General features: G+C 47.3%; 1 protein-coding gene across 1 annotated transcript in view; it reads left to right on the top strand.

The window, feature by feature from the left end:
• LOC112105764 (large neutral amino acids transporter small subunit 1) overlaps positions 1 to 24,308 on the top strand; it is a 58,959-nt gene extending 34,651 nt beyond the window's left edge. Inside the window, exons 3-10 of the mRNA XM_024198681.3 lie at positions 12,042 to 12,147; positions 13,252 to 13,296; positions 14,827 to 14,950; positions 15,821 to 15,924; positions 17,306 to 17,402; positions 18,898 to 19,047; positions 21,153 to 21,330; positions 24,165 to 24,308. Of these exons, the coding sequence (XP_024054449.2) occupies positions 12,042 to 12,147; positions 13,252 to 13,296; positions 14,827 to 14,950; positions 15,821 to 15,924; positions 17,306 to 17,402; positions 18,898 to 19,047; positions 21,153 to 21,330; positions 24,165 to 24,220 (860 nt within the window). The 3' untranslated portion in view covers positions 24,221 to 24,308. The remainder of the gene's footprint in view (positions 1 to 12,041; positions 12,148 to 13,251; positions 13,297 to 14,826; positions 14,951 to 15,820; positions 15,925 to 17,305; positions 17,403 to 18,897; positions 19,048 to 21,152; positions 21,331 to 24,164) is intronic.
• The last annotated feature ends 1,135 nt before the right edge of the window (positions 24,309 to 25,443 follow it).

Raw genomic sequence — 25,443 nt, 5'->3', positions numbered from 1 at the left:
AGCTTTCTGTTTACATCTCTAATGCAGATCCAGAAGGAGAGCAGAAGTCGGTTCCTACACCTAGGGCCTGGTTTACTTTTAAAAGTTGTACCAGTATTGCTATTATGGGACAGAAAGGGGCGAGGAGCTTTGTTTGTTTTGTTTTTTTTTAATCTGGATAGTTATACCGGTAAAAGCCTTAATGTGGATGCACTTGTGATGGGTTTCCCCTGCGGTGCCACTTGGAACTGGGGTACCACTGAGCCCACCTGACCCACCAGCCTGGGCTGCCTTTCACACTGTGGTGCTGGGGTAAGTTGGCAAGCTGTCCAAGCCTGCTCTTTCACCAGCCTACACACAGGTAGGGACACACCCAGCTGCAGCTTCACACACATGCTGAGAACATCTCTGCATGGGAAGGCTCAGCTAAGGCACCTCCCTGTCGCTAAGGCAATCCCCCCCCTCCCCCCCGGAGTGTAAACTCAAAATTATACCATCTTGCGCTGCACAGGGAACTGTACAGTGTAAACTCATGACATTCGCCCCGTCCCTCAATGTGGAAGAAGATCTGCAACAGCTTTCTGTTCCAAGTATGATTTCTACACACTGGTTTTAGACGGTTTATTAACTACAAAGAGATTTTAAGTGATAGCAAACAGATCAAGGCAGATTACTTTGGTAAATAAACAAAACCGCAAACTGAGTTTAACACACAAGATAGGTAGGATATGAATTAGCAAATTCTCACCCTGAGTGATAAACCGGCTGGCAGATTCTTAAGGCACAAGCTGCCTCGGCTTGCCCGGGTTTTCATACACAAGCTAAAAATCCCTGTAACCTGGGACCATCACTTCCCCCCGTTCAGTCCTTGCCCCTCACGGGTTTCCAGGTGTGTTGTTGTGGGGAGAGTGAGGTACCATCATGATGTCATTGTCCCCCTTTTATATAAATTAATGGAGATATCCTATCTCCTAGAACTGGAAGGGACCTTGAAAGGTCATCGAGTCCAGCCCCCTGCCTTCACTAGCAGGACCAAGTACTGATTTTTTGCCCCAACTCCCTAAGTGGCCCCCTCAAGGATTGAACTCACAACCCTCGGTTTAGCAGGCCAATGCTCAAACCACTGAGCTATCCCTCCCCCCACAATCTTCTTCCCACTTGCTGGAAAGCTCTTTTGCTGTGACCTGGGTCAAACATTTCCCATTGTGTAGTGCTCTCTCTGAGAGGTTTCTATTGTACACAGTTCCTGGGGTAATCCTTGTGCTTGTTTGCATTTCCTCAATAAGCCATTAACATTGTTTGGCCTTTTTACGGTTATACCTATCTCATAGAACTGGAAGGGACCCCGAAAGGTCATCGAGTCTAGCCCCCTACCTTCACTAGCAGGACCAAGTACTGATTTTGCCCCAGATCCCTAAGTGGCCCCCTCAAGAATTGAACTCACAACCTGGGGTTTAGCAGGCCAATGCTCAAACCACTGAGCTATCCCCCCCATTGTACCTGAAAGGCTGCTTGTGCGTATTTTCAACCTCACAACATGTTTCAGTAACACGTACATAGCCAAAGTTCAAAACTTCACATACGACAATAGCACATACAATCCAATGAGATATTAATGTCTAGCAGATCAAGACTTTTAGAATGATACCTCACAAGGCATACTTTGTACAAAACATATCCTAATGACAGTGGTGAATATTGGGGAGCCAGGGTGTCACAGCACTTATGCCAGTATAAGGGTACCTTATGCTGGTATAATTATTCCGCTTCCTGTACATGAATAGGTCATAACTGTATCCACACTGGAGATGGGTTGTACCAGTTTAAACTATATAAATCTAGTCCAAGGGAGAGAACTTTCTAGTGTAGACATGACCCCTGTTTTTCCCTCCACTGCTACTACAGACTATCTTTGTTCTCTCTTCTAGTGATATGCTAAAGTTTACTTAGTACCTTCTGTCCAAGCATGTCTAAGCCATGTCTAGGCCAGGTATTGCCTAGTGAAGCGCCAATGTGATCTAGCAATTAGAACAGGTGACTGGGAGTCTGAACACCTGGGGCTAGATTCTGAATCTAGATTTGTTTGGCTGGAAGACTGCCTAGTCATCAGTGGGGTCCGGGGGTCCGATCATACAGAACCAGATGCAGCAGCTCGCTCTTGGGTTATATTCCTGGGTCTACCTCTGATTTGTTATGGTTTCAATTAAAATTCATATATGGATGATGAGTATTTTGGAGCAAAATTGAAGGGAGAAACCAGGAGGATTGGGGTGTCCTTGACTACATGGCAACTTTCTGATCTTGGATTTGGAGCTGATCTGATTGAGCCATTAAGTTTTCTAAGGAAGTGAGCCACTAAACTGTATCATGATTATTCCCATTGCAGTTCTGCAGCTGTTGCATTTAGACCCACAGCTCTTTTAAAGGCCTGCTTAAACAATCAGACTGTAAGGATTTGTTTAAAGAAAAAATATAATAGCTTCACTGGGTCAGTTTTAAAGCTGGGGCCTTTAATCTGTGGCACCACACAAGGATACGTTGGTATATTTAGATGTGGAAAACATTCTAAAGTCAAAAACCAGATTTTTAAATTTTTCTAAATTTCTTAATTATTAAAACTGAACATGCTTAAAATCCTAACTTCCTTTTTGCTATTGATGCTGGGTGATGTGTATATGGTTTTTTACATTGAATTAATCATGGTCAATGAAAATAGTCACGTTCAATTTCTGGTTCGTGTGCCCAATACTGCAGCATTTGGTTACAGACACGGCTGTGGCATGCTTAAACCAAACCAAAAGCTTGTTCTCACCAATTTTTTTGGAGGGGTGTGTATGTGAAGGGGAGTAATTAAATTCAGACTTCTGTTAGTTTACAACTTTTAAAAAATTCTTGCATTCTGATTTTAAATCATTTGCCTGTGAGCCTCGAAGCGACTGCCTTAAATCCACTGTGGGGGCAACGCTGAGAATTAAGGCTTCCATTCTGTCCTTAACTCGCTTCACTGTGTTCTCAGAGACCTAACACAGAGAGCTGCAGCTGTTGAACAGACACGGGTGAATTAAGGACAGACGTAGGTAGGCTGAATTTCAAACATTTGCCATGGAGGGTTTAGATTAGCCCCCAAACCTCGTTTTTTCCTTTAATTATATGCAGACTATATAATCCTGTACTCTTGGGTCACCCACCTCATGGACTGGTTCATTGTTCAGGGTAAAACGGTCTTTAAAAGAACGATTGTGCCTGGCAAACTTCCCACTGTACGTGGGACTGTTTTAAAAATAAAAGTTAGGAACTGAAGATCCAAACCTTAGAGACTAAGCAGAGTAGCACAGAATAAATCCATAAAAGCCCAATAGACATATTATCTACCTACTCTGGTTGCAAGGCAACATCTTGGCTTTGTGTGTGTGTGTGTGTGTCTTTATTTTTAATTGAATCTCTTTCCCTTTTGCTAGGAAGTTCCCTTTTGATCTGCCTCCTTCAATGAGGTTCATTTTGCTAATTCCATGGCGGGAGAAAAAGAAAATTGCCTTGTTTGTGACAAGTCCCCTGATTAGAACAGATCTGAGGGAGGGAAAGTTTACTCTCTTCCACTCTACTGGCAATAATGGCAGTTGAATGCGCTGAAAAAGCCTGTCAGGACAAATCTGTATGAGACCAAGGGACGGAATGAAGAAACCCTTGTTAATAGCAAAAGATTGGTCAGGTTATAGAGGTCTGGTTTGTTCTGGAGTCCCATGAAAGAGAAGCTAAGAAATATTCTGTTGAATTGACAGGGAAATTTGCAGTGCTTGGCCGGTAATTAACAAAATCTCAGGCTTGAAGGATCTCAGAACACAAACTGCGGACAGATACTGACAATACATAGGGCCACAGATTGAACAAGTGTTGTCATTGTCCATGTTCCCTGCACTCCATACCCAGAGTTAATTATACGTAACCATTCAGAGAGCAGCAGACAATTAGCATAGTTACAGCAGTCAGTAGATTTTCTTCTAATGCCTGCTAGCTGGCTGGCTCAGGGGACCGGTAATGGGGTATAGACCTTGGACATGAAGCTCACTTATTCAGATCTAACGGTGGCAAACTCCTGACTGTTTGGAATGAGTTTGGGGGTCAGAGTACAAATACCTAGTGGACAGGTGCCCACATGGCAACACCCATCGCCACAACTTCCTCCTGCTTTCCCCCCATTTTCTGATCTGTAGCAGCGAGGCCAAGGACTATGGAGACCGAACTCCCCTCTCGTCTTTTGAATTTGTCCCTGCAGATCATGAGGCACGTACAGGAATGGGGGTAAGGAAAGCTTGCCCTGTTGTTGCTCGTGCTGTTCCTGTTGGGTGGGTGTGATGAGAATAGAGGCTGTTTCCATGGCTGTCAATCCGTCACTTTCTACTAGAACTTGAGGTTTCAAGGAAAACTGCTGTTATGAGATCGACTTCAGCGTTCCTCTTTATCATCGTGTGCGTGTGTGTGTGAAAAGTGGGTAAAGGTATCAAAATGGAGAGTGAATGGAGAGTCTGGAAAAGTAGACAGTATTCTCCACAGCTCTAAATCATATCGGGCTGGCCGCATGTTGAAGTCTTAATCAGGCATTTCACACTAGAGGGTGAATAACTCAATTATGCAGGATTGCTTTATGGGCTTGTTGCTCTCTAACCACCAATTTAATCTCCAAGCAAAGATGGATGGTAATGTCTGAGGCCAAGTGGGCATAGTTGGTGCAGGCGCATGCCAATTGCCTGAGGTCAGGTGGGCATGGCAGGTTAATGTATTGCACAGTTTGCACGCTCTAGTTTGAAAGGAGGCATAATTAGTTTTTACCCAGCCAGTTTGTTCTTGCCAGCTGCTGTGTTAAAGCGCTTGGTGACCAAGGCCAGGAGTAGTGACACCTAGACTTTGCACATGTGCAGTTGCCTGTGCAAAAAAATTAACGTGCATAAAAATACAGGCGCAATTGCTGTGATTTCTCTTCCAGTCATAGGGACTGTATGGTCAAATGCCCATTTGTATGTGTGGTGATTGCAGTTATGGTGCACATGGAAGACTATCCCGCAATGCGGGTGTAGGTGATGACGCAACATTTTAATGTTGCTTGAAGGGAGCGATTATAGGCAGTGTAGTACACCCTGTATATCCATCGTCACTGCCACGTGGCTACACCATGTTTGCAAGCCCTAAATGGGCAAAACACTTGTGCCTGTGGCTATATACCTCAGTAGGGTGATCATCCGTCTGTCTGTATTTGAGAAGCTGAGTGGTGCTCATTTGCAGGTACCCAAAATGCACTACCTTCTCCTAGCTGCATCAGAGTTGGTGCTTTAAGCTCTGGGACCCTCCAGTTCATTGCAAACTGGCCAAGGAAAAATTACCTTTGACCACTACTGATCTAGGTTAGATTCCAAACAGCAAATCAGATTAAAGGTTCCATTTCAGAAATACAGCCATGCTAATGCTGTTAACGGTATGGCACTAAACACTTGCATATTTTGCTCTTTTTTCCTCCACATCAACCCCCAGAGCTTCTCTCTGTCTGCCTCCAAACAGCCTTTGACTGTAGCCGTAGCAGGTTACACTATGGATCAATGCAATCGATAGCTTGTCTTGTTTTATGCTATACTTTCCCCACAGCTTCTTACTGAAATGGAGCTATGATTAAAGGCTGTGGCCTCTGATAATTACAATCCTGGAAACTGAGTACGAGCAACAGATGGGTGGCTATGCCATCCCCAAGGGTCGCTGGCTCCGTTACAGAACTAGTTGGTTGGCCTTAAATCAGTCCCTATTCAGGACCTTAGTTGGCTAGCTTCCCTCCACCCTCTTCTCAGCTACAAGTTTCTGTGGATGTGGATTAAACCTGCTGTGCTCAATAAAATAAGCTAGTGGGAAGTGGCTGGGAATGCATTGGACTGTTTGGAGTTTGCATTTTGCTGTTAGCCTGCCCTAATGGGAAAGGGGTGGGGGTTATTTGTGAAGTGCCCCGTCTGCACCTAAGATAAAAATTGAAGTAACTTGATACATTCCCTAAAGTCTCTAACCACCACCTTTGCTTTCTCTAATTCCCAAAGGAAGCTTGCCCTGTGACACACACCTCACCCACTCCCAGCCTGCCTGGCCCAATAAGTGTAGAGTCGATAGTTCTGTATTTTTTAATAGCAGCTTCCACACTGGTGGATACAAAAATTGCAAGAAATCAGGAGCAGGTTGCACAGGGGAAGGGCTTGATTATGCTTCCTTGGTAGCAACAAAATGCAAAGGAGCCCAAGAATGCAGCAAAGGTGTGTGTACCCAGTGTGCAGTGTACGTACACAGTGGTGCAGTGGTAGTGTACGGAAGATGCTGTTGAAATGGATCCCTTGGGCTTTGCAGCTTTCAATAAGCTATCAAGAAGGTTGTTTTCTGAGGCTAAGGGAATACCATTTTGGTCCTGGTCTAGCAGGAGTCACACCCAGATGAGTGGTTTGATGCCGTGCTTAGGAAGGCAGATTGTAGGCAGCCTTTGCCCCTTCTAGTTTATGAGCCGACAGAGGAGCATAGCTGGAGTGGACAGGTAGTTCTTTCCTACTCTGGCCTCCTCTGAGAGCCCAGGGCTCCGTGATGAAGATAATGATGCACTTAGAGGGAAAGGAATTTGGCAACCAGAACGCCCTTTGGGCCTCCAGGTCTTGATGATTATTGTTATTATTCTTAATAATAATAATAATTAATAATAGCACTTTATGAACATTAGCTAAGTAACCCTCCCAGCGCTCTGGGGAGGGAAATGTTATTACATTTTACAGAAGGGGGAACTGAGACGCAGAAATGTGCTCTGACTTGCCCCAGGCCACGCCGATCGGCAGGCGCCGTGAATGGAACCCAGGAGCCCTGATTCACAAGCGGCGAGGCGGCTCTGCCGCTTGCTGAAATCCCCAGCGCATGCCTTCCTAGCCAGAAGCGGAGTCTCTCAAGCTGGGTTGCCCCTCAGGAGAAGAGATGAGGATCCGTCCCTTGCAGCGGTCATACAAATAGCAGGCAAGGCTGGACGTACGGCAGCAGCACTAGGAATAGGCCGATTGTAGAAATGAGAAGGTGGCAACACCTGTGTGGGTCCGAGCTAAACCATTGCCTTGCGGGAGGGGCGGTATAGAATGGCTTTCCCCACAATAGGCCCACTAGTGCTTCAGCCCGTCTTGTTTTAAATGACACAGTTGATAGGGCTCCCACCACTGCCCCAACTGAGTAGCTCTCGTCACTGGGAGCTTTCCCTACCGTCCAGCGTCTGTTTCCCTTTGCTCGGTTTCGTTACAGAGCTAGAGCCACTTGGGAAACTCTGCGTCGCTCCCCTTCGCTCTTTGACTTAGATGGCTGCGTTCCCCTCTCGTTGCCATTTCGCCCAGCTACTCACGTTTAATTACAATGAATTGCCTCACCTCAATAGAAGAGCCTGCATTATTACATCGGGAATGGACGTGACCCGATACGAAACGAGGGCTTTCAAAGAAAAGGTCTGAACTTGCAGCACATGGCATGAAAATTCCTTCTGCACGAAGGCCCCGGGTGGCAGAGAGGTTACAGGTACAATTACAGGCGTCTTGTCGGCTGGCAAGAGCTGCAAATAGGGATTGTGTCGGAACTCGTTACCTTAATGTGGTTAATTTGCGAGCAGAGTGTAGTTGTACAACCCATTTAAACCAGGGTGCAGGGTGAAGCGAGGATGTTGTCTCTATAGCACTTATTGCTATGAGGTGAGGCCAGTGTTCTGAACGGACAGTATTTAGAGTAGGGGGTATCAACTGGAGGGAAGGGCAGGTGGGTATAAACGGAGCAGTGCAGCCAGTGTTCTACACCTATATAGTAACATCCTGCTCCGTGGGAGTATTGGACGCCATTGAGCATGTGTGTGAGCTGCGAACAGGTACCTTTGCACAGCTTCCAGAGCGCATGCAGCAGCTTTAACTGTGAGCCGTGCAGTAAGAGGGTGGGAGATGCTATGCTTGTCTGTGTCAAACAGAATTCCCTGAATCTCCAGCTTAAATGCCGGGCCCTTTTCAGCGAGCGTTGTTCATGAGACGGGTGGATGAAGTCAGACAGGCTCATCAGTGAGACTTCTAGGGCTTGGCCCATGGGGGAGAAATAACTTGCAGACCTTTCTGGACTGACTGCTGGGGTGTGACCTTTATTGTGCCACAACATGTAACACGTTGGCTGCCACCTCTGTATAAATATGGCTTACGGGTGCAGTTAAGCATGTCCCTAGGGATGTGCCGTTGCTGCCTGATATGGGGAGATGGAGCTTTGGTGCAGGGTGGGAAGAAGATGTCTGCTCTGGCGGGATGTGCCCTCCAGAACACGTTTGCTAATGAATGGGAAGGTGGACTCTGTCATTAAGCCACTATGGGCACGTCTACGCAGCCCGTGGAATCGAGCCTTCCAGCCCAGGTCAACAGACTTGGGCTCATGCTACCGCACTAAACATAACTGTGTAGACCAGTGGTGGGCAACCTGCAGCCCGTGGGCCGCATACGGCCCGTCAGGGTAATCTGGTTGCAGGCCGCGAGACATTTTGCTGACGTTGACTGTCTGGAGGCACGGCCCCCTGCAGCTCCTAGTGGCCGTGGCTCGCCATTCCCGGCCAATGGGAGCTGCGGGAAGCGGTGGCCAGCACGTCCCTGTGGCCCGCAATCAGGTCCTCATAAACAAAATGTCTCGCGGCCCGCAATCAGATTACTCTGATGGGCCACATGCGGGCCACAAGTTGCCCACCACTGGTGTAGACAGCGCTTTGTAGTTGTGGCTCAGCCTTGAGCTTGGGCTCTGAAGCCCACCCAGCTCCGTAGGCTTCAGAGCCTGAGCTCCAGCCCATGCCGCAATGTCTGCACAGCTATTGTTTGAGTGCATCCCTGCTGAGTAGGAGCTCGGTGCTGCAAAGGCATGGGCTAGGTACATGCTATGGCAAGTGCAGGTTTGTGTGTATGTCATATCACACACACACACACACACACACACACACACACACACACACACACACACACACACACACACACACACACACACACACACACACACACGTTATGCTTTATTTTTCCTGTTGTGCTTAAACACTGCTTCTGTAGCACATATTCTGTGGCAAATTTCACTTCTGTTTGATCATGTGCCCTGAAGGGGCAGCCAGACTCCTTGACACCAAGCCAGGGCGTCTGTGAAGCGCAGCACGGCACCGAATCCGGATTAGAACTAAACAAACCCTCTTTGCACAGAAGCTGTCGCGTTCCCAGCTGGGGGATATTTCCTGCATTGGCGAGCACGGATTTCTGGCTGGCGACTCGGGGATGCTGTGTTTCTGGCCACGAGCTTGAGAGTTGCAGCTCTGCTTGGCCTTGGTAACAGACGGTTACTGTGTGCTGCGGCCAGGGGAAAGGCAGAGCGAGATCTATGGACTGTTGGGGGAAAAAAGAAGTGCTAGAGCCCTGGACAATCTGTTACCACTATAACAGTCCTTCAGTGATAATCACCCCAGTGTCCTTGGCAAGGTTCTGGGGTAAAGAAACACACACTTGAGTAGGTTGCAGTGTAGCCTGATCTATCGATTTATGTATTAATTTTGTTAATTGCGTAAGAATTTCCAGTTATCACTTTGAGGGTTGACAAGTTCTCATCCCGAGATCAGGCCCAGGATTATTTGATTTCTTTCATGCTTAGAGATCTCGTTGTTCTGTGTACTCACACCATGCAAGCAACCACGCGCCTTACAAAAGGAGGAATCTGCTTGGCTGGTGGCAATTCTGAATTGCGTGGGTATCTGATAGAGAGCCACTCGTCTGTAGCTTCCTTAGCCAAGTCTGACTCCCTCCTGTGAGTCAGAGGAACATGTAATGGTAAGGACAGCATGCAGGAGGTGTCTGATCAGAACACGGGCCTCAGCAGGAGCAGACTTAGGTAGCACAGGCCATCACATGGGGAATGGAGGGGACTACTTGCTGCTGGCAGTAGGGGCCTGCTAAAGGCTTAATTGGTTTAAACCAACTGACGGGGAAGGAGCAGTGGCAGCTGGGCAGAGAGACAGTGAAGAGGAGACAATGTGGGATGGAAGGCATGGGTCAGGTGGAAGGGATGAGTATCAAAACAGGCCATTGAGGTTGGTAACTCCCATTGGCTCCTACTTAGAGCCTGCCCCAGCAAACTAGCTCAGACTCATCATATTGCAGGGGAAAGCTGCCCCTTTCTCACTGATAGAAAGTGTTACTGGATCAAAATGTGCGTGATTCTAGCAGTCTCCTTGTCACCCCGCTTTATTTTGTGTGTTCCTTTTCTGGCCCGCCTGGGTAAACGTGATGCTGCTGAAAGCCCTGTGGTGCGGGGGAGCTGAAATTTTGCAGCGCAAGGAAAAAGTGGTGCCTTGGCTTTTAATACCCCTGTTCTTCCTTCTCTGATATGAATCTGTGGAATGTAGCCTTCCAAAGGGTTAACCTCCAGCGAGCGCTGGTGATTGCCATGTGATAACAGTTGCCTGTGTGATTAGAGCAGATCCCTGCTGTAAGAGGAATCACATGGGAGGCAACCCTGCTGGTCAGATGCTAACGTGCCTCACCAAATCCTGTGCTGCTCCCCTGTCTTCCTCCCTCACAAAGGAGAGCACTTGTTCCATTGAAGGAGAGGCCCCACCTCAGGCCTGGATTTAGGCTCCAGATCAAACAGCATGAAACAAAGCAACCGCAGAGAGATTTAAAGCAAAACAAATAACCCCTGCGGGTGTGCTGGAAGGGCTTTCAGTAAATTTACAATCAAATCCTCTTTTTATGGCTTTTTAATTCAATCGTGGATAAATAACAGGAACTTCTGATATTTAGACCCTCAGGTAGCTCACTTCCCTTCCCACAATTCAAAAGGGATACCATAACATGCTGCTTTATTGGGTCACCGATGGTCTTTATCGAGAAAAAGCAGCCTTTGGTGGAAGGACGATATAATAACAAAGTCTTTTAAGCATCTTTCAGCCAGAAAGATCCCAAAGCATTTTGCAAGCTGCATAATGCAGGAATCATTCCACCCACTGCTAAAATGCAGCTAGCGCTGGGGTGGAAGGAGCAGCTGTTTAACAGTCACCCAGCAATGCTGCACAACCAGTTAGGACAGGGAATAAGAGAGGATCCCCTATTCAGTTGAAACAGCTGGGAAGCTTTAGGGAGGCAGGATAGAATTGTTCCACTTGGAATTTAGTCAATGGCATCAAGGCCCCAAACTCTGTTGTTGGCACATAAAGTGTCTTAGGGCAGGTCTGCAGTACCGCTTAAATCAATCTAGTTTACGTCGCTCAGAGCTGTGAAAAAGACACCCCCGAGTGACGCAAGTTACAGCAACCTACGTGCTGGCCACACGGGCACTATGTTGGCGGGAGACACTCTCCCGTCAGCATAGAGCGTATCTACCAGACACGCTGCAGCTGCTGTAGCGCTTGTAGTGTAGACCAAGTTCCAGCAATGGTGAGTCCAGGAGAAACAGCATGTGGGCTTTGGTGCTGGGAATTAGGTGCTCAGAGGTGCCCTTAGGAGAGCTGGCTGCTTTCATGGGGCTTTCATCTCCTGATTTCCGCTTGCTAACTTGCATCAAAAGAAGCTAAAAATACATTAGCTCCCTCATGTTACTTTCCCATGTAAGCAGTCGTCGCCGTTGTCAGATGGGATGCTATGCAGCGGTGAACGGGAGGGGAGGTGTCTAGGAGGCATTATCTGTCAGCCTGATCCACGCTGTGGGAAAGTTTGAGAACTCTTGCTGTAGTTAGTTGTTAATTTCACGTATCCTAGTTTTACTGCAGTGGAACCACGCAGTGTGAAACTGGAGTAACGCAGTAGGAGATGAGCCCAATAGAAACCTGTCTACACCTTCTCTAACAGAAACGCAACCTGCTTTGCATCAACAAAACTAGTGCCCTATCGGCAGATTTTGTCCCAGGGTGTTGCCAGACCATTTCCCTGCCTATCTCCTGTCTGTGTCAACCTGCAAAGATCTCTGGGATTCAGCCTTTGCCTACTTCTCACATCTTAATATTCTGTCCTTGTTTGTTTTTTGTCTCGATGTAGGTGATGTGTCAAACCTGAGTCCTGAACACTCCTTCGAAGGCACAAATGTCGATGTGGGGAACATTGTTCTGGCTTTGTATAGTGGTCTCTTTGCCTATGGAGGCTGGTAAGATGCTGGCATATTACTCATTGCAGTGACAGTGTAGTTTAGTTCTTTGTCTTCAGCTCTTTGAGAGAGTTGGCAGGGAGGGCATGGCCCAGAACTTCTAGTCTAGCTCTACTCGTCACCAAGGTAACAGTGCAATCGCTTAATTTTTGTCTAGTGTTATTCATGCTCAATCCTTACAGCCCCTCCCCAGTCCCTATGTGCAAGTACAAGCAAGTGGTGTCAGTTGCAGTATTTAAAACAGGGAGCAAATACAGGGGCAACCTGGTAAAATGCCCAGGTTGTATGGTGAGCGAACTCAGGGAAACCAAGAGACACTAAATAAGGTGGGATTGTCCGACTGGGCCAGAATCGTCACAGACGGAGAAGGATATTTGAAGCATCAGGGGACAATTAGGTGCAGCAAGATCGCAAGGCTATTCCAGCTAACCAAGGCAGCATGGGAGAAAGGATTCGTCGCATGCTCTGGGCTTGAGAAGGCTCCAGCCCTCATTTTGGGCAGGAACTCAGAGGTAATATGCCTTATATGGGCCATTGGTTCAGACTGACTGGATTTTGGTAAGCCAGTGCCCGTGGCTTGTGTAGGAGCAAAGGTCAAAGTAGAGGTTGTGGGCCCTGCAGCTGTGACCAGCAGCTGTCAGTCCTGACACATCAGTCTGCCAATTGACAACTCCAAGCCAAAGCTCCTACAGGTTTCTTCATTAATCCCTTCACACTCTCACATGTGCGCCCAGAAACCCGGGCTCTCTTTATTTGCAATAAAAATAGAGGCAGATTGTGGCCTTCCTCTGGCAATACCGAGGCGCTGCTAGCTGACCATAAGCCTCGGCATGCAGTGATCCATCTTATTCCAAGCAAGCTGGCTGCATTGCGTGCTGAGACCTGCAGAGAACACCTTTGTTCAAAGGTTTTGTAGGTAGCCTCAGCGCTCGTGCCATACATTTGAGACACACGGCCACCCGTGGTTTTGCAGAGCATGCTTTGGTTTATCTGTCTCTAGTGGGGCTTGCGTATGCATGTTGAGGTTAGGGTTAGGCTGTTGGATTCTTTTTCTAACTTCATTGATCTCTGTAACCAGAATGACCATTATCTTTTAAATTGCAGGAATTACTTGAATTTTGTCACTGAGGAGATGATAAACCCCTACAGGTATGTGCACCACATGGCGAGCTCTTGGCTAGAGAGGGAAACTCACCAGCTGTTCTCCCTCTAAATGCCACTTCCATCCGTTAACGCAAAGCCACCCTTTGTGTGTAGCAAGTGTTGTCGCTAGGCATCCCAGGGAATGTAAAACAAGCTCTCGTTTTGGGGGCAAACAAAACCTCTGCTGTGGGCAATGCATGCTAGATAATGAGAATGCTCTTCGTTAGTACAGGATGCGGTTTCTGCAGGGAGGGGGAAAAGAAAATCTCTGTCTAATAGAAACCCTTGTTAAATCACCTTCCCTCTCTGGTCTCATTTGAAAGTCCCATTTCCTTGGCCTGGCTCAGCAGCTGCTCCTTCACAGTTGTGACTTGCTGGCAGAAAGGGGGTTTTCTTTGCCTTTGTTGCGTTATTGCAATTTCATAACCCTACCTAATACATATTTTCACCAAAATGCCAGAGGGCTTGCCAGGCTGTAGTTTTACTGTTTGCCACGCATGCTTGACCTCTGCATTTTTTTCCTCCCAAGACATGGGGCCTTTCTGTCCGTTGCATGTCTATGTCAGGGTTATATGAGGGGATCTGGTAACATGGGACTGATCTTGCCAGAGCAGAACATCTCTGGCAAATCCCTGATGCCTGCAAGAGAGGTGCAAACCATGTGTGATTGCCAGCGGCACCACTGGCTGCACTTTAGGCCAATTCCTGACCCCTGTGGTGATCAGTTGTGCTGCGAAGCACGAGATTCGTTTACCCTTTCCTTGACATGTGTAATTACACGTTTTTGTGGACTGTAATTGTCCACCCCCTTTCCGAATGCAGCCACTCTGTTGACTCCCTGACCTCCTGCAGCTTTGAGCTCCACAGGCAGATTGTCTGCTGCATTAAGAAGGATTTCCTTTTTAAATTAGTTTGCGTAAACTAAGTTAGCCTATCAGGAAGGGCAAATCTGCCTTCACACCAGCTTCTCTTTGAGGATTTGTTTAGGTTACAGCTGAGTATAATTCCCATGGGCTGCAGGGGCCCAGCCAGCTTTCTGGTGACTGCCAGCTACAGCCTGACCTTCCCGTCTCCTTTGTAGACAGCCACAAGCACAAGTGTTTATCCTCTGGCCAGCTGACTACTGTGAATGTTCTGACACTGGTATCTGGCAGGAGGCCCCTGGGAGCTCTTTAAATGAAAGTCTGTGCCTTGAACCCGAGCACCATTTGCTCTGCCAGAGTCCACTCACAACCTGTCTTCTCCCCAAGAGTCCATCTCCCTCTGCCTCCCAGCCACCATGCTGGGCTACTTTTATTTTTGGAATTTTCTCCCCAACTTCTCCAAGGAGGATGAAGGCCAGATTGGATCCTCTGCAAGACCAAGGAAAAGCAGAATAAATTGGGCAGTCTTTAAGCCAGTGCAAAAACCTATTCAGAAAGGCTGGTCTTTGCATCAGCAGCATCTCTCCCTAGCATGCTGCCTCTTGAATTATGTCTCCAACTGATCTTCAGAGCCCCAGATCCTAATACGTTATGATTTCCCTCTTCCTCCCAGAAACCTGCCTCTAGCCATCATCATTTCACTGCCCGTAGTCACCTTAGTTTACGTGTTGACGAACTTGGCTTACTTCACTACCCTGTCAACAGAACAAATGCTGTCGTCTGAAGCCGTGGCCGTGGTAAGATGAGTCACATCAAAAACGCTCTTATCTATTTCTCTCTGCTGCCTGAATCCCTCGTGCTATCTCTAGTTGGATCTCCCCATTCATTCAACACTTATCCTGGCTGCTTACAAGAAGCTGGTGTTTGACAGGAGATGAGAGGTGGGGAAGGGTTGTCCCCACATGACACTGAGCTGGATTAATCAGAGCGATAAGCAAGGGTGGAGGAGGGAAATAAATGGCATTGTTGTTCATAAATAACCCTAGCTGCCGACTACCAGCCATGTAACTGTCTGATCAGTTACCAGAGTGTGACAAAAGGTCACTCCATCAATACTGAACTGGTGCTGTGCTGCAAGAGATACCAGCTCTGGTTGCATTACTCCAGTTTTATTCTGAAGTGACTCCACTGAAATAGCGGAATTGCACTGGCATAAAATTGGAGCAATACTGGGATGAATCCGACTAAGATGTAAAACTGAGACTCATTGAAGAGCCCATGGCACTTCCTGCCAAAACAGGGGTGTCTGCTCCAGTGTCCTGGACTAAATTGACGTTTTGCATATCTGAATCCTCCTGCCGTTGCAGTTGGATCCAGTATTTTCCTAGACTTTCTGTCCTAAACCATTGTGTGGTATTGCTGAAGCTGTTCTAATGGATGTCATGTTCTGCCCCAGAGATGGCTGCATGTCAGGGAAGTGCCTTCTGTCAATCGTGTAATTCTGTAAAATGCTTTGGGCATGGGAAAAAGGCAGTATGAAAAATCTTCAGTAGTTTGTGTGTGTACAGTCAACATGAATGGGGCGTTGTATATGTTAAAAACTTGTCTGGGTAAATAGATACGAGTCCCTGTCGGCAAGTTGCTGACAGAATGTTGCTTCCTTCTAGGACTTTGGGAACTATCACCTTGGCATGATGTCTTGGATCATACCCATCTTTGTTGGCTTATCGTGTTTTGGGTCTGTCAATGGATCCCTCTTCACTTCTTCTCGGTATGTTTTTTGCTCAGTACTGCAGGTCCCATTTACAGGCACCATGCCTAACCTGTCTTTGTTTGGAGCAGTCCTCACAGGAACGGGGTCTCTGAGGTTCTGCCACTGGACAGATGCAGAGAGGGAAGGGGCAGTGCACTATGTAAGGAGTGAGAGTGGTCATTTTTTTGAAAGGCCTTAAATCAGTGATACTCAGACCTCAGTGCCTGAGGAACCAAATTAGCGATCGACATTATCCCAAAGAGCCACAGTCGTGTGAATTCAGTGTTTCATTTAAAATATATAATATATCTACGCTTCTGTGATGACAGCTCCAAATGAAGACAGGTTAGTTACCGTGCCTGTAAATAAATATATATATAATTCTCACAGCAAAGTGACTGACCAAGTATTTTATCAGCTATAGTTGGTTAATAACACAGTAAAAGCATCCTGATTGGTTAATAACTTAGATTGGTTAACTTAGATCACACGGTGTTTAAATATCATGTGCTGCAGAGGGCTTTAGGAGACACATTAAAGAGCCACTTGGAGCTCGTGAGCAGAGTATCATTGCCTTAAACAGTATCCAAAGGCCAAATCCTAAATCCTTGCGGAGATCTTAGTCTCACTGTCTTTGGGCAAAATCCTGTTGAAGTCATTGGGTGTCTTTGGCTGCAGACTAAATAAGTACTAGGGTGACCAGATGTCCCGATCTTATAGGGACAGTCGCGATATTCGGTGCCTATTACGTCGCACCCCATCCCGATTTTTTACACTTGCTGTCTGGTCACCCTAATAAATACAGACTTGGACTTTAACAGCAGTGCTCAAGAAAGCATTTTTAATGTAAACCCAGATGCTTATAAAGCCTCAAAAACAAAGACTGAGGGTTCCCCAAAAAGAAAAGAGAGGATGGCAATGGACTGACACCCGGGAGAGCTGGGTTCAGGTCTCGGCTCTGCCACAGACTCCCTGTGTGACCTGGAGTAAGGCACTTAATCGCTCTGGTTTGGTTTCCCATCTGTAAAATGTAGATAAGAAAACTTTCTTCCTCCCACCCTCTGCCTTCCCTGTGTAGAGGGCAAGCTGCATATGTGCAGAAGTCAGCATGTTGAGGCCCTGATCTCAACTGGTGCCACTCTAATGCAAATAATTAATAGCAGTGGTGGGGAGCATCAGTGGCACACAATTGCCACTTGGAATAGCAGTGCATCACTAGTGTGGTAATACCTACGTACTACAGGTTGGGTTCAGAGTGTCATTTCAGCCTGGCTCACTCCAAAATGCCTATGCTTCTGTCACGCTGTTGTACCTTGTTTTGTACTGAATGCAAACCTGAACTGAGTGAGTGACTCCCAAGTACTTGCGCCAGGTGGAGTAATTGCTCTGTTGCCCTCAGGCTGTTCTTCGTGGGATCCCGGGAGGGTCACCTGCCCTCTGTCCTGTCCATGATTCACCCCAAGCTTCTCACTCCGGTACCATCTCTCATCTTCACAGTAAGTGTCCTATGGGCTTTCAGATTAAGGTGGCGCATGGCAGAGAGAACACAACCAATCGAGACGGTGGAGCAAGCCATGGTCCACCAATGCCTGCCCCTACTGGGGCTGCAGGAAAATGACTGTGGGATACTCCACTGAATCCAAACAAGCAATGTCAGTTTGTTGTCCCAGTGGAAGGTGAACCTCCTCCTCCTCCTTTTGCCGATCCCCAAAGTGTCTGCCAGTATGCCATAGGGAGTAGTTCTCCCAGGCCCCACATGTCTTGCTAGGTTTAATCAAGTGCATGGGGTGAAGATGTCCTAGTGAGACAGCAGCACTACACAGGAAGCTGAAATGCTGGGCGACATTGATAAGGCTATATGCTGTTTCTTAGCATGTAAGTTAGTGTCAGCTGTTACCACTGTATCTTAAGTCACCGTTCTAGGAACGTGGGGGAGGGGAGAAGTTTTGCAGCAGAGAATCCAGACTGCCACCAGCCCCAATAAACTGAAAAGTCACGGGTGGTCCATGGGGAAAATGTGTGTCACTTTGGTGCCACAATCTTTCTCTGGCTGATCTGCATTCTCCGGATGTTCCCTGACACTCTGAGCACCCACAGCTGTAGAACAGCGGCTGTAGTTAGTCTTTGCGGGCGAGAAGAACACGTCTCTGCACTTCAAAATAAAAACCTTTGGAAGGAAGTGTGGCGGGGCGAAAGAGGAAGTGAAGGGCAGATAGACTATCACCTGGTCACAGATTCAGTTAGCTTAGTGGAGATCCCTGCTGAATCATCCAGTCCATGTTTCAGCTCGATCCCACCTCACGCATCCATGTAAGACTGACTGCACTTCAAATTCTCTGTCTACAATGGGAATAGCTGGGGGGAGGGGCAGGGGATGTCGTGACTGAGGGCCCACACAGAGCGCATGCCAAGACGGAAAGAGCAGCGGGTGCTGCAGGACCCGATTTGGGGGCATTGGTACAGCTGTGGCAGGGATCAAGGACTGCAAAAGCCCGGAGCCCTGCTGGTCGTGATTGAAATGCATTGGGTGAGCTGCATAGAGAGCGCTCAGGCCGGGAATACAAGAGGTAGCACGTGTCAGAACGGAGGTGCATTCAGCAGAGCTGTGTGGGGAAAAGTTCCATAGCGCCTTCCTGTTCCTAATGTGACTGATTCTGTCCGACTCGTTCAGACCCTTGGTTTCCTGAGCACTAAGAAAATTCCCCTCCTTTTCATCCTCCAAAAACCCACCCTCCTTTTTCTCTCTGTGTGTTTATATGGCCCTCATCCCCATAGCATAGCCCTGGATTGCAAGTTTCACTTTGAAATAATTCCATGCAGTGATCAGACTTGGTTAAATTAGTAAAAATTAAGCCACCTCTTCTGCATATGCTTGGAAATCCTTCACTGTTCTTGGATGGTAGGCAATTGCTCTCAGACACTTGTCGTTAGTAGTGTATGGTGTTCTCCCCTGCCTGTCCCTTTGCTCATGGCTTCTGTTTCTGGCCGCAGTGCCTCATGACCCTGCTCTACGCCTTCTCCAATGACATCTTCTCCGTCATCAACTTCTTCAGCTTCTTCAACTGGCTCTGCGTGGCTCTGGCCATCGTCGGCATGATATGGCTCCGCTACAAGAAGCCGGAGCTGGAAAGGCCCATCAAGGTGAGGATGGTGTTGGTGGTGTAGTGGGGAGTCCTGCAGACACAGAGCTTCCCCCTCCGTGCTCAGGGTTCTGTGATGCTAGTGGGAAGGTGACGGGATTGGAGGCTTTATGGCGGCACTTCCGGGAGAAGGGCAGTTCTTTTGTGTTCTAGGATGTGACTTCCGTATATAGAAATTTTCCCCCTCAGCAGTAAGGGTGAGAAAATCTGTGCAGGGAGGAGTGGAAAATGCAGCTGCTTTACTGTGCAGAGGTGCATCTTTAGAGCAAGCCAAGTTAGATGTGAACGAACAGAGGCCTGTGTGAAATGAGTGGCTGGTGTCAGACTGGTTCCTGGTAGGCGGGAATCCATGTTGCACAAAACTCCATCTCGGCTGATGCTCATTGGCTCCCTCATCGGTATAGAGGCCCAGGGCTGAGACACCCGGGTCCTGGAAATTCCCTCCATGTCAGGGGTGAGGTACCTTGGCAGGGCAGCACACGGGAAAGCTCTCTGTGCTAAACCTGCTCAGGGGATTAGTAGTAAAGGACGTCAGCCCGTGTGGTTCTCAATTGAATGCTCTGTACCAGCGTGAAATTGACTTAAAAATATTTGTTTAAGAAACAAACTACAGGGGAGAGAACTTTATTTGGATTGTCCTCGGCCGCCCTGGCAGGACATTGGGCCCATCTGGTTAGAGGCCAAGATCATGTCAATCACTGGAGTCGGTCAGCCGTTCTGAAAGGCATGCTATGCCGTCATCTTCCGAGCGCACTCAAATCCCCACCAAGCCACCGATGGCCAAAAAGCAACACACGTTACAGACCTTCCCAGATCAGTGCTCCCAAGATGGCTCTTAGCAAGCAGCTTCCCTGCTGAAAGCTGGGGTCTGCTCCCTTATTTTAAGAGTACTATGGTGTTCTAAAGCAACAACCTAAATCGCTACAGCTCACGTTAGTCATACTGCTGCGTTCGGGACTGTTAGTTGAGATACTCTGTAGTTTTATATATAATGGATGGACTGAGCGTGGGACTCCTTGGTTCCAGTTCCGGGTACGTCAGGGATTTGCTGTGTGGCCTTAGGTAAGTCACTTCGCCTCTCTGTGATGGAGCAGAGAAATGTCACACCAGCAGTAAAGGATTGATGAGAGCCTGTGGTCCCTGCTAGCCCCATCCATCTGTACCTGCAGCCAGCTCCAGGACTGGAGGGGGAAGGAAAGGAGAGGCTGGCTCAGTTCAGGGCTGACTGGTGAAGAGGCAGGAGGTAGCTCTGCCTCTCTCTGGGAGGGGAGCATCACTACCAGTCTGATGGGACAGCCGCCAGGGAGCAGCACTGCGTCCCTGACCGAGACCATTGAGAAGACTGATGAGCACCCAGCACTGAGTAAACTGTACTATTTGACTAGAAGGGGGTTGTGAGACTAGGCCCCCTCCACACATACATCCGCCCACGCCCAGAGGGACATGAGGCCGTGGCAGGATGCCACTGATGGTCTGGGCGCTACTCCAGATGAGTCACTACAGACTGGAAAATAGGGGCCACACCTCACACTGAAGGGACATCAGTAGGAAGTAGTCCAGAGCAGTGGACTTAGACTCTCTGCCAGAGGAACCTGCCAGTGTTGCTTCACACAGGGCCCTGGGCTGGGACCGGATGGAGAGGGCGGGCCTGGGTCCCTCTACCATATCCCCTTATGGGCTGAGACTCAGATGTGAGTGAAGTCCAGAAAGTTCCTCATCTAAGCTTAGCAACCAGGCACCTCTGCCAGGGCCAAAAGGGGCCAAAAGTCAGGCATGCTAACCACTAGGCCGCCCAGCCCTTCAAGTGCCTTATTTATGTCCTCTGTAAAACAGGGGTGATAATACTTCCGGCTCTCCAGGGTGTTGCCACGATTGATGGATGAAGAGCGTCCTATCTTCCCAAGGGAAACTAAAAATCCACAACCTCTCATTCACAGTGGTGAGCAGTCAGGGGTATCATCTGCAAAGGGTCTGTCTCAGAATCCAAACACTTCCCCTCCCAGGTCAAAACCAGGCACACACATTGCAGGGAGATAAACTTCAATTGCCTCTGTTTCAGATCCTCCTTAACTAACTCCCCACCCCTTTCTTGTCTCCTGTGTCCAGGTTAACCTCCTGCTGCCCATCTTCTTCATCCTGGCCTGCTTATTCCTGATCGTGGTCTCCTTCTGGATGACACCAGTGGAATGTGCTATCGGCTTTGCTATCATCCTCAGTGGGATCCCCGTTTACTTTTTTGGGGTTTGGTGGAAAAACAAACCCAAGTGGATCCTCCAAAGCATCTGTAAGTTATAGCTACAGCCATCAGCCTTTGCAGGGTGCAACTTTTGTCTTTGGCTCCATAGATAATGTTTTGCTTCTTACTAAGCATGCTAAGGCAGGTAGCATTGGCTGTAATTCGTATTGCAAAGGTCTACAATGGGTTTTTAATGGGTTTCTGTTAAACAATCCAACTGGTAATCGGTTGGTCAGCTTGTGGGCCAGGCACCCAGAATGATAGTCCACCTGTTGTAATGGCAAATCACAAATCAAACACATGAAACTTTCTCCCCTCCCTCCGCCCCCCCAAACAGGGAAATGATGCGTTGGGACATAAATCCCTAGCGAGCTGATGAAGCTGCCTTTCTTATGCCCCCCGAAGAGCTGCGGTGTCATAGCTTTATGAGCAGAGGAAAACCTCCTGCTGGGTGAGGTGGGAAGGGGGATGGAGATACAGTGTAAAAATCTGAGTGCAGTGAGGCTAATTCTAAGGGAGGTGAGATCAGAATTAGCCCCCAACATGTTGTCTATTTCACATAGCCAATGGAGACCGGTCCTGATGCATTCAGTGCCCTCCCTACCATCGGTGTAAGACAGCACAGCCAGGGAAGGGACAATATCCCGGTAGATTCTCTTGGGAGCTTTATTTGTCAGGTAGTCATGTAATAGAGGTGTGTCTCCGCTGTCAATGTCTACACCACAGTGAGTGTTCAGGGATGGAAAGCTCTCTGCCTGGCACCACCTAATCTCTCTGTCTGAACAACTGATTCAAGAAAGTCAAGCTGTGTTGTCCAAGTAACTAAACTCCACCATCTGTCTGAGACTCTAATACAGCTGGCTGACCTAGAAAAGCAGACAAGCAGAAATGCCAAACCTTATCTCTGTGCTTTTTATTAACAAGAAAAGTGCTTTTTAACAGTGCTCAGGACTTCTTTTTTTTTTTTTTTTTAATTCGAAGTATCAGGCTTAGTTCTTGGTAAAGCTGTTTCCACAGCGACTGAGTTGCAAATTAGCATATTAATTATGTGCCACCAGGACAGGCCTTTAAGCAGAGAATAGAGAAAATAGTCCAAGAGCACAAAATAAGAAATCTGACAAGTGTCTAATTAGGCACACATGAGCCTTATGCCCACATATGTATTAATATACTGTAGATAATCTGATCAGATCCAGTTCATCAGAATCCCTGTTAATTGTATCTGCCAAGATTGTCTCATGTGCAGAGAACACTCGGTGTGGTAGTGATGGCACAGAACCATTGAAACACACTTTTTAAAAAGACGCGGTCAAGGTAACTTATGATTTAAAAAAAATCTTGTAACTTATACCCCCCTCATAAATTTGCAGTTGAAATGTTTCCTAATTAAATTTCCTCCCCGCTCCGTTGTGCATGTGCCCCCCTCTTTTGTTGTTGCAAAGATGTGCATAAGCATTGGGCTGCACATTCTCATTTGCCCTTGTGTCGGTTGCTTGTGACAGTGCAACACTGCTGTGTCTTTAAGGAAAATGCATGTACAGGATCAGATATTCAGAACCGGGCAAGCAAAAATGCTGTCTCCCAACATGTATGCACCATTACTGTGACTCCGCAGTAACTGCATGTACAGTTCTGAAATTTGGGCCTTAATTATTTGCACATGTTAAATGGCATGTGCACATATATACAGTAATAACTGACCATTCCCATGAGTGTGCAGTTAATAAGACTGGATTTAGAAATGTACATGAAGTCAATACACATACTCTGACACCGACATCGGATTAATTTTTACCCTTATTCTATGCACAAACTCTTGCTGTTACAGATGGAAGTTGTGGAGAAGGAGTGAGGCAGCATATAGCCTTGGTACAGTAACTCCTCACTTAATGTCGTCCTGGTTAACATTGTTTCGTTGTTACATTGCTGATCAACTAGAGAACATGCTTGTTTAAAGTTGCGCAGCGCTCCGTTATAACGCTGTTTGGCAGCCGCCTGCTTTGTCCACTGCTTGCAGAAAGAGCAGCCCGTTGGAGCTTGGAACCAGGGTGGACTGGCAGTCCTCCTATCAGCTCCACGTAGAGTGGGGTCAGCATACTTAAAGGAGCAATGCGTATCTCTCTCTCTCACACACGGTGTGTGTCTGTCTGTCTGTCTGTCTGTCTCTCACACACACACACACACACACGTAACAACAAGGAGTCTGGTGGCACCTTAAAGACTAACAGATTTATTTGGACATAAGCTTTCGGGGATAAAAAACCTCACTTCTTCAGATGCATGGAGTCACACACACGGTGTGTGTCTCTGTCTGTGTATGTGTGTGTGTCTCTCTCACACACGTGCGCGCGCACACACACACACACACAGTGTGTGTGTCTTTGTCTCTCTCTGCCATGCTGTGTTTCCTCCCTCCATTCGTGCTGCCTTGTAGAGTGTGAAGCTACATTAACAACAATGTGTTAACCCTTGAAGGCTCACTCAGCCGAGTGCTAGTTCATCATTTAGCAGTAAGGCATTCCCTGGGAAATAGCCCACCCTCTTCCACCCTCTGACTCCACCACCGCAACCAAACTTCACAATCATCATAGCTGTGTATAGTATTAAATTGTTTGTTTAAAACTTATACCATGTATAAGCTTAAAGTAGCATTTTTTTCAGGAACATAACTGCAACGTTAGGCAAGGAGTTACTGTATTTGATTTGCAATGAAGACCTATGTAGTATTTAGACAGACTCCTTTGAAAGAAAAAAGTGGGACAGCTGCCCTGTCAGGCCATTTGAGGCAGAGGATCATGAAACCAGCTACCAGCTCTCCAGGCTGAAATGAGTAAAACTTGCATTCCGGTGCCTTTAATGCGCTCTTGTTTCCTCCCATTCAGTTTCCGTGACAGTCCTGTGCCAGAAGCTGATGGAAGTGGTTCCTCAAGAGTCTTAAGGAAGAAAAGCAAAGACGTTCGGCTCGGGGAAACCCACAATATTATTTTAAAACAACGCAAAAGAAAATCTTTCTGATCCCTCATAAATCTAGATACCCTGAGCACCTTGGCAGAGCTGCTGCATCCCTAAGACTCCACTCCCTGGTGTGCCCTGCTTTCCCCTCCCTGGCCTCATCACCACCACCAAGCCAGGCAGCCGAGCAACACTTCGAAGAAGAGTTCTTGGGGTACGAATTTAGTCTAGGAAGAGGAGTTTCTACTGGTGTCCTCAAGAGGCTCCAGCACGTCTGGTTACCGGGAAACTGATCAGGCACTCTCTGTCTGTGTGTGTGATTGATGGCTGGACTTCAGTTCTGTTTGTGCTTATTTGTTGTCTTGTTTTAATTTAAGGTTAGCATTTAGTTTCTCCATCACAGCGGCTGCAGCTGAATCTGCTAAAGGAAACAGAAATTCCAAGGCAGTCAATGTTACACATGTGCCTGTGCAAGGGACGGGGATTTCACCCTGCCACAGGGCTGCAAAACAGTCCTCCAAGTCATTTTCTTTCAAATGCAACAAACCCAGCCAGCTTACTAGGCGAGATCTTCTGAAGGCTAAACACTCCTGGGCACAAGTAGACAAAACAAATGGACTGAGATAGACATGATGCTGATATTAAACAAGGACTTGCACTGATTTCAACTGGATCCCTGGCCCTTTTTTGCTGCCCCCCCATGAATTTTTTTTATTATTGTTTTTAGTGATACTAAAGCTGTAATCCATTGGATATATATATTTATATATATATATATATGGTTGGGTTTTTTCCCCCCACCTCAGGGACTCCAAGTGTTTCTGCTTTTTACCGACTTAAAATAAATATTAGCAAATTCTTAGAGATGTTTGCAAAGCAAAGATTGTTCGATAATTGGCGCGCACACACACAAAATTTTATTCTACTGGATGCTTTGGAGTCTGCCAGTGAGGTGCCATGACAGTGATAAGCGAAAGCCCAGGGTGAAGCAGAATTAATGTCTCAGAGAGCCTGGGGCATGTACATGTATTTTGATTTCATTCTGATGCTGAAAAGAGCAATCTGGATCACGCTCAGTTGCTTGTTTTCTGCTGTTCAGTCTTAGCCCTCTCTTGGTTATTAGGCCAGCATGCCAGGCTACTTTTCTAGTTACACTAGTCCTATCATTATCCTTGCGTACCCAGAATGCATATCATCTACTCCTGTGAA

The sequence above is a fragment of the Terrapene carolina genome, unplaced genomic scaffold (assembly GCF_002925995.2).
Source record: "Terrapene carolina triunguis isolate 2854851 unplaced genomic scaffold, T_m_triunguis-2.0 Scaffold33911, whole genome shotgun sequence".
Lineage (NCBI taxonomy): Eukaryota > Metazoa > Chordata > Testudines > Emydidae > Terrapene > Terrapene triunguis.
This window is presented reverse-complemented; position numbering and strand designations above follow the sequence as displayed.